This window comes from Eleginops maclovinus, chromosome 6 (genome assembly GCF_036324505.1).
Source record: "Eleginops maclovinus isolate JMC-PN-2008 ecotype Puerto Natales chromosome 6, JC_Emac_rtc_rv5, whole genome shotgun sequence".
NCBI classification, from domain to species: Eukaryota; Metazoa; Chordata; class Actinopteri; order Perciformes; family Eleginopidae; genus Eleginops; species Eleginops maclovinus.
Window position 1 is genome coordinate 15,200,658 of NC_086354.1, and position 15,232 is coordinate 15,215,889.

The 15,232-nt window shown below is 40.9% G+C and overlaps 1 protein-coding gene across 2 annotated transcripts; it reads right to left on the reverse strand.

Annotated features, from left to right (window-relative positions):
• Nucleotides 1–1,435: 1,435 nt before the first annotated feature.
• Nucleotides 1,436–13,295, reverse strand: kctd1 (potassium channel tetramerization domain containing 1). Of its 2 annotated transcripts, none has more exons than XM_063885169.1 (5): nt 12,964–13,295; nt 7,824–8,002; nt 6,688–6,832; nt 4,789–5,094; nt 1,436–2,660 (listed from the first exon to the last, which is right to left on the reverse strand). In XM_063885169.1, exons 1-5 carry the CDS (start codon nt 12,970–12,972, stop codon nt 2,499–2,501), a joined length of 801 nt encoding a protein of 266 aa, XP_063741239.1. In that variant the 5' UTR covers nt 12,973–13,295; the 3' UTR covers nt 1,436–2,498. The 2 variants fall into 2 exon arrangements, with proteins under 2 accessions (XP_063741239.1, XP_063741238.1); XM_063885168.1 differs by lacking the exon at nt 12,964–13,295 and adding an exon at nt 8,771–9,867.
• Nucleotides 13,296–15,232: the final 1,937 nt, after the last annotated feature.

Consider the following 15,232-nt stretch of genomic DNA (forward strand, 5'->3'; position numbering starts at 1 on the left):
TTTCTCTAGGCCCTACTCTGCCTTTTGATGACTGGAAATAATCACTAGAGAGGAAGCGAGTGAGAGAGACATGATCACAGACACACCAGAGAAAAGAGGAGGATCTCAAATTACTTTATTCTTCTCGAAACCCCCTGTCCTCTAAAGGACTGGAAGTCAGCCTCTAATGTCATTCATCTTTTTCTCCAACAGGCTGTGACCGCAGAGGAGGATATCTCTAATTCCTTTTCAAGTTACTGTGAATCCAGGAAGTGAGAAGTTATAGGGCTGGACAGAGTCTCATTATATCAGGCTGCGCCACAGGTAACAAACTTAAAAATCACAAAGGGTCCACAAAAAGTAGCTGAATTTCAATCTAAACACATGTTCATTCGCTCTCTTACACCACCCTTAACGGTATTTTATTTTTGGAAAACAATATTATTATTTATTGACAACCATTGGGGAACTTGCTACCCAAATACATTATATCTTCATTCTTTCTAAAACAGTTTTTGATATGTATTATAGGAATTGACATTTTGGTAATTACGCATATTTGCTTTCATACCGAGAAATGATGCGATTAAAGGATTGTTATCACTTTCAAGAGTAAATGATATCAATCTCCCTATTTAACTCTTGGCAAGAGAAATAGTATTTTCCAAGACGTCAAAGTATTCCTATAAAGTCTTTGCAAGTGAATTAACTAGCCTTTAATATGTTGCTCATTTAGAAATGATCAATACTCAAAAGAATTTGTGGAATGATTGTTTCTACTTGAAATTCTCCTCAGTGATTTACCGCCTTTAACAACTGAAACTTGAGATGAACTTATTTTGAGTCTTCAAATATTTTTAGCTGAGTGTTGATGTGTTCGATGCTTGCTCTATGAATACTTTGATTTTCTGATTGAGAGCAAAGCATGGCCGTGTACCACTCACAGTTGCACCTCTAGCCTATGAGAATAACAGTCAGTCAAAAGGGAATCTGGGGCAAAGAGGCCTGAAAGGGAGACATATAGCATAAACCGTAGATAGCCAAAGAAAGTGGAGATTCTGCCAAAAGGGATGAAGACAAGACGACAGGGCTCCGTGTGGGATTTCACTTTGGATTTTGGCCCTGCAGGGATATGTGGAAGCACAACTGACAGGACTTGCGTGGAGAAGTCGGCTCTATTCAATATAACTAAGTAAAGAATGCCCCATGTAGTCGCTGATGCACCAGCATAAATCATCCAAGGTAAAGTGCCTTGGTAAAGTTAGCTCTACCTTTTTGTAGGAGGCTAAAACACTACATTATATAAAAGCTGTTTTTTGCCACTGAACACACTCAGGATGCTAAAAAGGATTTTAAGTTGTAGGATAAATTCAAATTTAAGGAATAATTATCTAACCATGCAGACTTGTTAAAGCACTCCCTACAGCGATGTAAAGCAGCGAACAGACACCATGACAACTGTAGTTGAGATTTATTTCACATTTTGTGCTACATTCCTCTTTACTCAAATCTAGGGAGCGTAGGTGGGTCAGTCATCTTAGAAATACTTTATATCCAACTTCATATCAATATGTGCTACGAGTAAAAGTGATCTTGGAGTGGGTAGTACAATAAGCTTTAATCTGTTCAGTCTTGTCGAGTCAACACATTTGTTTTAAAAAGATTAAATGTAAAAAACACAAACACGTATACAATGAAGAATTTACAGGTCATGAATCAGAGGAATATTATGCTCCAATTAAATGATCCCCAAAGTAGCACATGGGGACTAGTATTCATACTCCCCAATGAGGCAAATGCTGCGATATTATAGTTTACTAAATTATTTTATTTTCTGCGTATAGAATGGTCTTTGAGGTTTAATTTTGATGGCACTAATGTCAACTATCATGTCATGGCATATTCCCAAAAATAACTTCCATTAAAGTAAAAAAAAAAAAAAACACTTCATTGGTATCACAATATTCAACATCGTGTGATTTGTGAAAAATTATACTTTGTTGAAACTAACTGTATATGAGAACTGAGACATTCTGTACTGTAACACATTAGTGAACTTTTTACAGCAAGGGATAAAAACAGACTTAGCCAATTTGCCAGTGAGACATCAAAACCAAGTCACTAGTGACACGTTATGTCACATACTACATAAGAAATAAAAGCCTTTTTTAAATTTATCTGGGTATAATAGAAATCATATTCAACCTAATGTAGGCTCCAAGTTTTAAAACAAACTTTTTTTTGGGATCCATCGTAGGTAAATCCTTTTAAATTGGTTTATGGGGGGGGCTAGACATTCACAAATGTCCTTGCATCTCAAACTTATCAAATGTCTTGTCTCTTCTTATGGCAAAAAATCTCCTGTTGCATTTCATTTAAATTTTTAGATGGTTCTCAAGTTTAAGAAAACAAAAACATCAACAAGGAAAACGAAGAAAAAGTGAGTCCTCAGATCCCTGCAGCTTCAAGCGTTTGGCTGCCACAGAAAAGTCTAGCACCTCCTGCTGCTCAGGAGGTTTCTAGTCCAGCTGCTCCTGCTTTATCCTGTTTGAATTGGAGCCTCGCTGACTCGTCCTCCTTAGTTCCCTCCTAAGGACGTACTCGCTGAATTGGGATGAGTCAACGCCTCCTCCACAGGAGCCGGCAATCTCGAAACCACGTTGTTGGAGACGCTCTAGAACCTGAAAAAGTTAGAAGGAGGGAGGTGTCACATCAATTCATCAATCACAAAGGGAAATGCTTCATAAGAATACATTTTTAACACTCTGGTGACAGGAAGTGCTTACTCTGCAAATCTCCATAAAACTAAAACATTCAACTTTTGTTTAATACCACAAAACAGGAACGCACAAAACATCCCAAACTTTTTTAGTTACACACTGCACAGTTGGTGCTAAGTCTAGCTCTGGAAACAACTCTAGGAGTAAGCTGCAACATACGGCCTGTGACGGGAATTTGGACGAGACATTCACAAAACCAGGAGCCTTTCGTTTTCCTCATGCCTCATTTTCATTGTTTTCTGGTGTACACTTGTGTTTGTCTGCGTGTGTGTGTGTGTGTAGCTGTTCCTGATCTCGCAGCCTTGCAGACATCTACAGACGTGTCTGGGGGGGCAGTAGGATCACATTCCATCGAAGAGGCCCCAGGGAGCAGTGAGGCTTTCTCTCTGCCACTTGGCTCAGTGTGGGCCGCTCAGCAAAACCCCCTCTCCCCATTTCTCCCCTAGCCCCCAGGCCCAAGCCTCCGCCAAAACTACAAAGGTCCCCCTACTGCTGGCAGCTCTCTCTGCCCCCCTTCCTTCTCTCAAAACCCCCGCCCTGCCTCCATTAGCCGCAGATACAGCATCCACCGCCGGCGTGCTTTAATAACCAAACAGGATTATGGGCCCTGCCTGGGGACAACCTGCCAGGGAGCATGCTCACTCTCTTGCTTGCTCTCCAAGACTCACACACTTCAGAGACGGGTTTGTTTGTGTGTTTTTTGGGAGGGAGATGGAGATTTGACTTCTTCAGATGGAGACACAGTCCAAGTTATTGTGAAATCTTTTCAATTATGCCTCTCCTCCATTGTTTATTGATGCGCTTTTGAAGATTCTACCATCAATGAATGAGTGGAATATCAATTTATAACCGGGGAACTACAATACTGCCAAATACAGTACATGCTGAAATTAAAAGATGAATTCAACATAATTTACTTAAAGTTGAACTTTGTTTAAGTCTTTCAAATATGGATAGAAGAGCATAATATTAACTCCTATGGACAGTATATAGAAGAGTTGACTTTGAATTATTATTATAAAGTTATTTGCTGGAGGTTTGCTTCCATACAAAATAACAGTAAAGGAAGTATTTACTTTACAAAAATAATAATGGCCTGCACAGCCTCAAAGAATTGTTGGTATTCAATGATTTGCATCTGCCGGCCTCGGGGGACCGAAGTCTTGTGGATCTGCATAACTACTAACTGGTAAGAGATCTTACAAAAAATGTGTTCTGCTGATTTGTTTCTTGGATGTAACAAACACAAAGATGTGGAGTTGCTTGGCTTTATTTTTAAAATGAGCATCCATCCAACAAACCTCTGAGACACTCTGGGGAATCATCTCAAGTCTACTTAATAGTGTCACTGCAAACTGAATTGCCCCCTTCCTCTTACTGTGAGCCAGTTTTCCCTAAATTTGCACATTCATGTAATTCTCCACATGAATGGCTGACTCCTAATTCAAGGAGTCAGCCATTCCTTCAGTACATGGGTTGAAATCCACCATTTACCAATTTGCAGTCCCGTTTTCTGCATGTTGGCACTGCTTTGAAGGATGCCAGCTTTAAAGGGAAACTTTAAAACAATAACGCCCACACAGGTGAAAGCTGGATGAGATGAGGACCATATTCTAAGTGCTACAATGGTATGTATGATATTAAAGCATGCAATCCACCATCGAAAAAGCCGAAGTCGAAATTATTATTCTGGTCAGATCTTAAAAAAGTAAAGATGGTGGTAGACTTGTGTAATGATGGCTTGCTAAATTGATGCTTTGATGAACTCATCAAAGAACTCATTTTTCCGCGAGGCTGTTCTTGTGACTTGATTAGATTAAAAAAGATAAGATTTTGCAATCAGACATCAGTAACATTTCTTAAAGTCTACTGTATAAGATCAGATGAAAAATTTAGAATGATCATCACCTCAGTCGATCCCTTGGGCCTTTAACTCAATCGGATAACATAGAAAAACAAACCTTAACAAACATTTGAATGTAAATACTTATTGGGGAATACACCCACAGCAGCGCTCTGTTCCCATTACCTGAACAGAGTTGAGGTGGCAGTATCCATTAAGTGGGAATCGGATGACGTGCGTGGAGTCATGGTTCCAGCCAGCATTCACAGAGTTGCACATGACATCACCGATTTCCGGAAAGACGTCTTCAATCAGGGCTTTGTCTCCGCTGAGAGTGATCCTCTCTCCCAGGTCAGGTGCAACGCGCACCACCAAACACTCGCAGGGGCGCGACACCCGGCTTAGATCCTGATCATGGCGCCAGCTGTCCAACTCAGCAAGCATGGGCTGCAGCTGGAAGTACCGGGCCTCCTCATACAACAGACTGTAGTCCTGGAGATGGGGCAAAAGGTGCTCACATATTAGGATATTATGTTTATTATCTAACATGTGCTGTTTGATATTGCAATTTTGTCAATTCTTACTTTGCCAGGTTAGCCAACAAGTTTTGACATCAGTAGCCAACCATTTTTTTTTTTAAGGTAGACTTGGGGCAAATAGAGGCAAATTTAAACCACTCACAATATAGTTTACTGTCAAAAATGTTCATTCAGTTCTTCACTGTCTTCTAATACTTGAAAAGGTTACATCAAATGTAATTTAATGTGAGTTTATGATACTCAGAGACTGTAAAGGTGTCAGGTGAAAAGGCAGTCAAAAATGTTGCATAATGTATACAAATAAAAGAAGAAGGGGATATCAGTAAGTGACTCATGCTGGGTTCTAAGGGAGAAAACTGAATAGATTATTATTAATTTTTAAAAATCCACTGAGTTTTTTCAATTGCATTAAGATAATTTGTAGAAATGTCTTTTTAGCTTAAAAGCTATTTACAGATACGTAATATCCCACTAGCCTATATTCTCTTCGCTACTCACTTTTCATTTATTTGAAGAAATGATGCTAACTATGTTCTTTAAGAAATCCTGGATACAAAAAAAAGATATATTGTAAAAATATACTTCCCCTGTATTTTAGGCACTACGTGGAATGGCCTAAGGCCTAAATGCAATATTGCTATACTAGAGAGCCAAATAACCTAAAAACAGGATAAGATAGTCCGTTAACGGTAGTGTTTTTCTTTCTAATGTGGATTTGAACCAAATAGGAAACAAACAGGAAGTTTGAAAACCACTATTCTACATGAACGAGCAATAAAGCCTTGCGAAGACACCATTCAGCAAAAATTACAGAAGATCCAGTGTAGAGGAGATGTAGTGCGACATGTAACACAGGGTTGCATGGGATAGAGGAGCAGATCCTTTACCCGCAGGACTGCAGGGCCTAAATCTCACCACATTCAAGTTTTCTCATGCTCCTCTCTAAATCTACTCAATGTGAACATAGCCTTAGCTTGAACTCAAGCTTGTCTTTTGTCTTTGCTTATTTTAACTGACATACTTTCTACTGATTGACTCACACTGTGGACAGTCCATCAGATAATGTGGTTATTTGTTTTCTCCCAGGGCAAGTTAAGTAATTACGGACTAAATGACACATAAGAGTAAAAAAAAATGAAGGAATGCTAATGTGTCACATACAGTGAGACTCACCCTAGATGGACACTTGGCTTGAGATCACAGAGCACTGATGAAATGTAGCACATGCAATGTGGTCGTGGGCGCCAGAGCATTTATTTATTTGTTTTGATGCAAGCTTATTGTTTTCCTTGTATATATCAAAAAGTCTTTGGACAATAAGAGCTGGAGGGGACCAAATCTCATCTCATGATGAGTAACGGCATTATGATTAAGCTTTGTTTGCCTTGATATGTTGTCCCCAGCATGGGAAACATTTTCTGCAATTCAAAGAGGGCCAACAACCAAAGGCATTCCATGGCCTTAGCATTCATTGTGTGCACTAAGTTGTAGGACTGCTGACTAGCTGATGGGACTTTACAGTTTTTTAGGGTGGCCATCCACTCACTTTGAAGTCTTCTGGGATGAGGAGCTTGGACGTCCTGAGGAAGTTGAGGATGTAGCGGAACATGTGTCCATCCCTGTCAATGAAGTAGTGCTGCTTCAGGCTGTCCAGGACTATAGGCTCTGTGCCATCAAAGAGACGACCGATTCTACCCACAGAGAAGGAAGGGGGGGTGGGTGAGGCAGAAAAGGAGGGAGGGAGGAGGACAACACTTCAACATTAAGTACTTTACATTCAAGATTTTTGAAAGCACAAGTCTATTGCATCTGCATTTTCAGTATATTTCTCTTTTGCTTGTGATTTTTACACCTCGCATTGTGGGAGAGAAGAGAGGGGAAAAACGGAAAATAGAGGCAAAAATTATACAGTTAAGCAAAAACATCTGCAAAGGGCTCTGACTCATTCCATTTCTCAAGCTCTGAAATGTTTTTTCACACTTTTGCACAGACATGAACAGATAAGCAAGCTTGATACAACCATCAACCATGAGGAAAGAAGAAAAGATTAGAAGAAAGAAAGAAAGAAAGAAAGAAAGAAAGAAAGATTAAAAATAGAGGTGGTCTGAAAAGGTCAGGGCCAGCTGGTAGTTGGTTGCCTGAGGCAGGATGCCAGTCACCCTCGGGCCCTGGCTAGGAGCGACAGTGAGGCCTCGCAGCCTCCAGATGGCCCCATGCCCTTTGGCCTTTTACTGCTGCTGTGACATCTGTCAGAATAACCAAGTTGCTTTTGTCTGTGCGATGCATTCTGAACTCCTAAATTGTATACCTCCAAAATAACAGTTTTCTTTTCTTAAGACGGGGAAACATTTTTTGATTCTACCTGATTAAAAAAGCAACTGATGCTGCAGATTTGTTGGATAGAAGCAGTAAACATTTCATCTATACTCAGTTTCTGCACCAAGTGCACCCATGAGATATTTCTGTGATTTGATGAGATGTGACATTTGACTGTTTAATGTCACAGGATGACATTCTAAGGCTGATACATCCGGCTTTAAAAAGAAAACGTGTAAGACGCTGCATCTCACAATATCCTTTCCTGTTTCAAGCTTAATACTAGACACAAACATTCACAAATGAGAAATGTTTACATTATCTCCATCACACATTAAATACAGATTCATGGTAGAGTAGACTCACCGGGATTCTGGGAATTTGGTCAAGGTGGCCAGACTGCTGGTGTACATGTGTCCGCCCACATCAATGTGCACAGGGGCATTGGATTTGGTGAGCTGTGCAGGTGCTGGGATGCCCTGGTTGCTCAAGGGAGACACCGGTGACCGTGTGATCATGGGCCTGGACATGCTGGAGCGACTATCCTGTAAAACATGTAAGAGAGAAAGTGTTTAGACAGTAAATGTATGAAAATTCTGTTTTTCTCCCACTTATCAAGATGTACTATAAAAAAGCAAAACCACGGGGGACTTGATAAGTACGATTTAAATTGGAAAAAATAATTAGACTCAACAATTTCTGTAACAAAACACACTTCACAGTCAGGGTTGAATTGGAAGATATTTTTTGTTGCAAGTTAGAGCAGCCTGACCTTGACCTGAATGTTGCCACAAGCATCAACTCCTGTGGGCCATAATCTCCAAAACCAAATTAATTTGGAGCATCAATCTCATAGTCTTGGAAATGAGCAATAATGACTCTTGATTTGAACACTGTAATAGGATTTGGAGAAATTGTCGCCTGTTAACCTACAAACACCATTAGGAGACAATTTCTGTCAAGCTCTGAGGAGAAAATTACTTTACCCCTCAAAAGTTTCAGACTGTGGGTGGAGATGGAAGAACGTAGTAGTCTGTGACACCTCCAACACTTAGGATGATTAAATATAACATATTTCAAAAACATTTCAAAGGGTTGAATTCTAATGAAAACAGGAAACGGGACTGGGGTGCGTGACTATAACGTGACAATTGTGCGCGCTCTACATTTAAGGACAGCAGGAAGACAATGTATTCACATAGGCTACTGCATTCAATAAAACCAAAGTGTCGCTCCTCCAGCAGAAGTGACACTTCCACACCAGACAGTAATTTCCCTTTTGTTCTCGCAATATCAGACTTTTACGCGTTTACCTGCGCCGGCATCACTGTGTTTGGAGAGGAATTCACCGAGTGGTCATTTTGTTTGAGAGATGCTCCGTGGATCGGCTCTCCTCTGTACATCAGAGAGGGCTCCCTGCACTCCACCGCTCGGATTGGAAGCCGTTTGAGGGAAGCGTGCACGGACTCATCCACGGAACTGATTGGACGCGGTCGCTTTCTCGATTTCTGGTGCGTTAAATCCATGATGTCCGTTTCGTCCATTACAGCGCAGACGTTGAGGTTAAGAGATAGGACGTGGTCGGCTTTTTCAAACGCACCTGCCAAATCTGGAGAGGCGTGAAAAGCGGGGTAGCGATCACCGAGGGAAGAGAGGCGCCGTGGCTGTCACACGGAGCAGCTTCTGTGCAATGGCTGGGAGAAGTCAAAGCCCCCGACAACATTAGCATTGTAGCGCCCGGGGCTGTTCTGGGCTGTCGCTGTTTCTTTAGCAGGTATGTGCGTCGCATTTTCAAAATAAAACAAATCCTACTCAACAAGAACTTATCGTGTGGTTTCGCGATTTGGGTCTACGCGCACATCTGGACCTGTCACTGCTGGCCTTTGCCCTTTTGGAGCAGGGTTTCTGCGCGCATCGCACTCCTCCTGATGTTGCTGCCCATTGTTCAGCAGGTCATCCCTCCTTCAACACAACACACTCACAAAGTCCAAAGTGGTGACCAGCCCACGCAACTACCTGGACATAAATGTCCCTACAACACCCTCCACCCACACACACACATCACCACACAAGAAGCACCTGACTGATCATGAGTTTTGTAATCACACAAAAGCAGCTTGTTATAGTTTTCTTTTCAGTTGCATTTTTTTAAAGTGCATAAACACTCTTTAAATTACCAAATTAAAAATAACAACTTGTATGTGCCCTTTCTGCACATAAAAAGAATATCACTGCTAAAGTACCATTTCATATAGCTTTAAAACTGAATTATGTCCTTCTTTTTCTCATTGGCTAAATGCCTGATTAACATCAGTGTAACTTCAGGATGTCTGTGATGTGTAAACACACCTCCGATGACCACATCTGCATTGCAAAACCACCACACAAATGACATCATGGAATTTAAACCAGACCCAAACATGTCCAATTGCTGTTAAAAGTACTTCCACAGCACTCTCCTGGGCTGGTTTTTTTCATAGAAAATGAAGGGAATCCACAAATTTTAATAACATTCAGATTAAAATTAATTAGTTCAACCACTGGCCTTAAAACATCCATATTCCTGCTTCTCATTGGCAGAGTGAGTTTCACACCTAGATACCCAATTAGCAATTAAGCTTGCCTTTGAGTGTAGGCCTCCAATGCGGTGTGTGATCCTGGTCTGATTTGCATGCCGCTTGTGCACGCGCTGATAAGCGCAGGCAGCAGCCATACATAGTTTTAAAATTCAACTCCAGAATCCCTCGCAGAAGGCAAAGGGACCTGCAGGGCAAAAGAGAGAGAAATCACATGGCTGCTCTTCAAAAGGGGACCTGTGTAAGGCAGCCGGCAAAGTGCGTGGGATCACACTCAGAATGCAGGTAATTTGTTCCCTGACTAATTTGTGGAGATGTGTGTGTGTGTGTGTGTGTGTGTGTGTGTGTGTGTGTGTGTGTGTGTGTGTGTGTGTGTGTGTGTGTGTGTGTGTGTGTGTGTGTGTGTGTGTGTGTGTGTGTGTGTGTGTGTGTGTGTGTGTGTGTGTGTGTGTGTGTGTGTGTGTGTGTGTGTGTGTGTGAGTGTGTGAGAGTGAGTGTGAGAGTGTGAGAGTTACTGTGTGTGCCTGTGGAGAGTAAGTTCTGAAAACAGCTTGGTGGAATTGGATTTCCTCAAAGCCTTGTCATCGCAAAGGTGGATTGAGTGTAAAATCTGTAAGGCATTATGGAAAATTGCAGGGGGAGAGAGTGAAAGAAAACGGGTGCATGGGTAGGTGGTACGGAGGGGGGGGCAGCGGGTTTTGGGAATCTTCTTATATCACACAATCATTCTGCGTTATAACTAAAGGTACATGTGTTCTAGACCTTTTTTTGGACTGATGTCCACATCTCATTTCTGTCTTTTAATCTGTCCTAACAATCCATCAGTTGATGGACAGCTGATCTGTAATGCTTATATATAAGCCATCAACTCTGAGATGTGCAATGCCGATTTTCCACAACAGCACTTTCTCCTACCTGTTGCCATTTTGAATTGACACAGTGCTACAAAAGTCCCTCATGTGAGGGTTTTTATAGACGTATTCCCAAAGTTTCCAGTCTTTGTAAAACCAGTTGAAATATAGGGAATTTGCTCGTTTATCCAGCTTGTGTCATTTTGTTGCACCACAGTATGCACAAACAAATCTAAAACAGGCACAGGGCATCAAAGCCTGAAGTATTTGGGCTGCTCCAGTTACTCCTGTTGTTTTTCCATTGCTGGCCTGAAAGTCTTTCAAGCTTTTTATGCAAAATCATGATTTTACCATCTTCTTCACATCTCAGGGAACAGACACTATAGTTCAGTTTGCATTTTTAGTACGCCAATGCACAGTGTTATCCACAAATGTTCCTACATCTTAGGAAGCAATTGTCTGTCTGCTATTGCAAATAATCAAAGGGCCTGATCAACATCAGTAACAAACCAGCTTTCAATTTTCCATCCCACAATGCAGCTCTTCACTGTTTCGACATATCACACAAGACACAATTAGCATTTCAGATCAGAGCATTAACATTCAGTTCCAGGCAGGCAGACTGGTATTTACATAATCTGGATGGGTTGTCTCTGTTTTGGTGCCCATGGCCATTTGTTTCAAATGTCCACACACAGACAGACTTTAGGTTCACTTCAGCCACTACTGACTGTTGAGGCAAATAATACAAATATGATAATGTTTAGAGGCTGTTGTGACAGAATGGTTTGTAAATATTGTAGGCACAGACCAAAGTATCCCAAGGCACAGGAGTGGCAGAGCCATAAAGTGAAATATAATCTCAACATTTTGTCCCAAGAGTTTCCAATTAAGCAGGTAAAGCACCAATGTTGGACTAAAGTGCAGACCTACTGACTTTCTTTTTAAATATTTATCTTCCACCAGATTCTGTGTGTTGGTTAAGTGTCGTTGTACCAGGACGCAGATGTACAGATGCTGTGCATACAGTAAATAAGCATCGTTTTGTTACTACAGCGCCATCAAGTGATCAGTCCTGTCAACCAAACAACTCAATCTCATTCTGTTTATTCATTTGCTCTCTTAAACTGGGATTATTGACTTTCATTGCAGGTGACTTAAATTTAGAGGGTTTCTTTATAATGTAACATCTATTTAATGGCATATAATGTCGTCTCCTCCCTGCAGTACAGTGGGATACATTTAAGAAACAAGATATAATGTTGGTTTTTTTCTGTTTGGGTTGTAACATAAAATATTTCAGTAAAAGCTTTGTGAACCTTTGTAGATGGTTATGTTCACAAAACATGCTTAAAGGGGTGAAAGGGGTTCAGAGTATTACTTATTAAACTATATTTTCAGTCGGACCTTGGAGTTGATTACGCACGGTGCGGTCAGAGAGCCAGGAGAGGAAAGGACAGGACATAAATCGCTCCTATTTTTATCTGCGTATACATAAATATGATTTTCTTAGCACAGCCACGTTTTGAAGCAAAGCATGATTCACATACACTGCACTGACGTGTGTAAAAGGTACATCCTGTTTTACAGAATAAGAAAAACGCCTGCGGCAAAATTACTCCACAATGGCGTCTTTCATTAGAAGATCTGCGGCAGCCAGGAAATAGAAATGTTTCACGACAAAACTGACTTCAAAAATACTTCATGAAAACGACAAACACACATTTGAGTAAGTTATGAGCAAGTTGTACAGCAACAGCGACACGGAGACGGTGATGTGTTAGGACCTGAAACGCGCCAGGAGCGAATTCACACGGTGGACAAGTAGAGTGTTTGCTCGACAAGATCGCAGTCTAATCCGCTGTTCGTTTACACCAGATGTACTGACGCCTCGTATATCACAGTCACGCGCGTACATTTGCACAGTAACTAAGAAACAATTGCCAGGAAGTGGTTAAATATTTTAAAAAGAAGTGTACCGCTCGAATCGCTTGGCACATGCGTAAAAGCTGCTGTGCCTCAATGTCCCAGTCCACCCAGCCTCGGAAATAAAAGCAAACCAAATAAATCTCCGCTTACCTGATACATAGAGAGGCATAAAGTGTCTTTTTATGCACCTTTTCCCTCCGATTTGGCCCACGAGCTGCTTCTCTTCCTACACCAGTGAGAAATGCAATAGCTTGGCTAAGGTAGACAGAACAAAATACAGAGAATACTTGCTCCAGGGCTCCGAAACCCCTCAAGGCAAAGATCAGGATACAATTAGCTCATGTCTCTGCCCCAGTCTAAACCAATCTGCAGGATAAAACTCCAAGCAAGGGAACAGATCACAGCAGCAGTACCTCAGTGTTTGTTGAGTTTATGTTTTTATAAAATCAAATAAAGAAATCTTTTTTTCTGCATTTACAACACCCTCACTCCTCCTGCCTCTAACTTGCCTATTGCCTCCCTCTCGCAGAGAAGCTGATTTTAATCGTTATGATTAGTTTTGATGTAACATTCCCCCGGGCGATTGCTACAAATGGATGGAGTGTTTCTTTGCCAGGGAGGAAAAGCAGCAGATGATGATAATTATATAGATTGTTGGTGGAGTCCTTTGATTTTTTTTTTCCTACTCTCAAACATCTAATCTATCTGGTGTGCTTCTTTAACACATGCCATCCACGCAGCATCAGGCAACTTGTTGATTAGCCTGGAATCAATTTATTAATTTAATGGAATGTGGTTAATGAAATTCTCACTCCTTTGTAATCTTTTCAGTCTCTTTCCTCCCTTTGGACAACCTCCAAATGACGTAGTTCTAGTTGTATAAATAAGCACTTGCAGCTTGCCTTGCCCCAATCAAGTCTGAATCAGTGCCTGAGGGTGATGTGCGAACTAATTTCAAATGTTCAACCATGCATGATTTCAGGAAGATTGAGGCACTTCTGAGGCTTTCAGATTTACTTGGCGAATGCAGTCAGCAAAGGAAGCACACGTTTAAAGTAAATCATTTTATCGAATTCCTCCATGTGAACATACATAATTATTCTGTCTGAGTCAAGAGTGCTACTCCGTGCACATCTGGACTTGACAGTTATTTTCTTTACATTCTCAACAGTTATCCCCACCATACACAGTGAGATACGGCTGAAGTACCTGCTCTTGCGCCCCCTACTGTTGAGAAGATCAACTTTTTCAACTGCTGCTATTTGAGCAAATTAATTTTGAACACAACTTTAAAAGCAGAAAAAAACACAAAGAAAGTACATTCATTTAAAATAAATATTTACCAACATTCTGTGTGCTTTAATGTTCAGCCAGAGCGAACACTGAATCCAAGTCTGTTCTCAAGTTTAGGCTACATTGGAACAAAAAAAAAAAACACGTCAAGGAACCAGTAACTGATGGATGCAAATATACAAACAAAACATTTTCCAGTTCTTTCATCAAAAGATTTTCCCTCTCACAGCATCTTTGGAGATGATAAACAGAATCGCTTTTGATGGAAGGCCAGCTGTCCCTTGCTCATTCTATCCAAGGATCATTACATTTTCCACTTTTTGACCTGCATGTCCCACAGGAAAACAAACACAGGATTAAAGTGTTACAATGAAGTTATGTGCCCCTGAGGTTACTGGCTGGCGCATGATACACCAAGCCCCAACTATCATCCCACACACACACATTTTTATGCCATTAGTCTGACAAACTGTAGTGAACGAAGAACGCCCCGGGCCTTAAAATCCCATGCGTTATCCATTTTCCACACAAATGGAGCCCATTCATAATGGGATCCTCTAACTTTAGTATTCAAAATATGCATCAGATGTTGTTGAAGCTAACCAGTGGAGATCTTTGAATACATGTGGTATTTGATACCAAAAAACAAAGCAATTGTTCTAAAGCTGCTGTGAAAGATAAGTTTTTTCCTCAGATTAAGACCTGACTGCTGCAGCAGCAACAGCAGACGAGCCCTGGCTGCGCCATATTTTGGTGGACAAATTATCCAGATTGGTTGCAGATGTGAGTTTGCCCCAAACAGAAACTGCCTTGCCGGAATGGCATCATAGGGATATTAATGCATACACATGAGAGAGAAGCTCTGGAAAACGTATTCTGTTTAAGAGAATTTTGGAACGGACACAACACAAGGTAGTTAGTTTGGTTATATTTTGTCACAATGTAAACACTTGAAGCAAGACTGTGTAACACAATAATGCTCTTACAAATAAAAAGTTCATAAAAAACAAGGTTTTCCCAATTCACTATTTCCAGCTATATAGCCTAACTTGGTGTGGTATGACCTATAGCTTATGGTGGCTAATGTTAGAGAACATTACACCTATCAGGGGTTTATTTGCAAAAA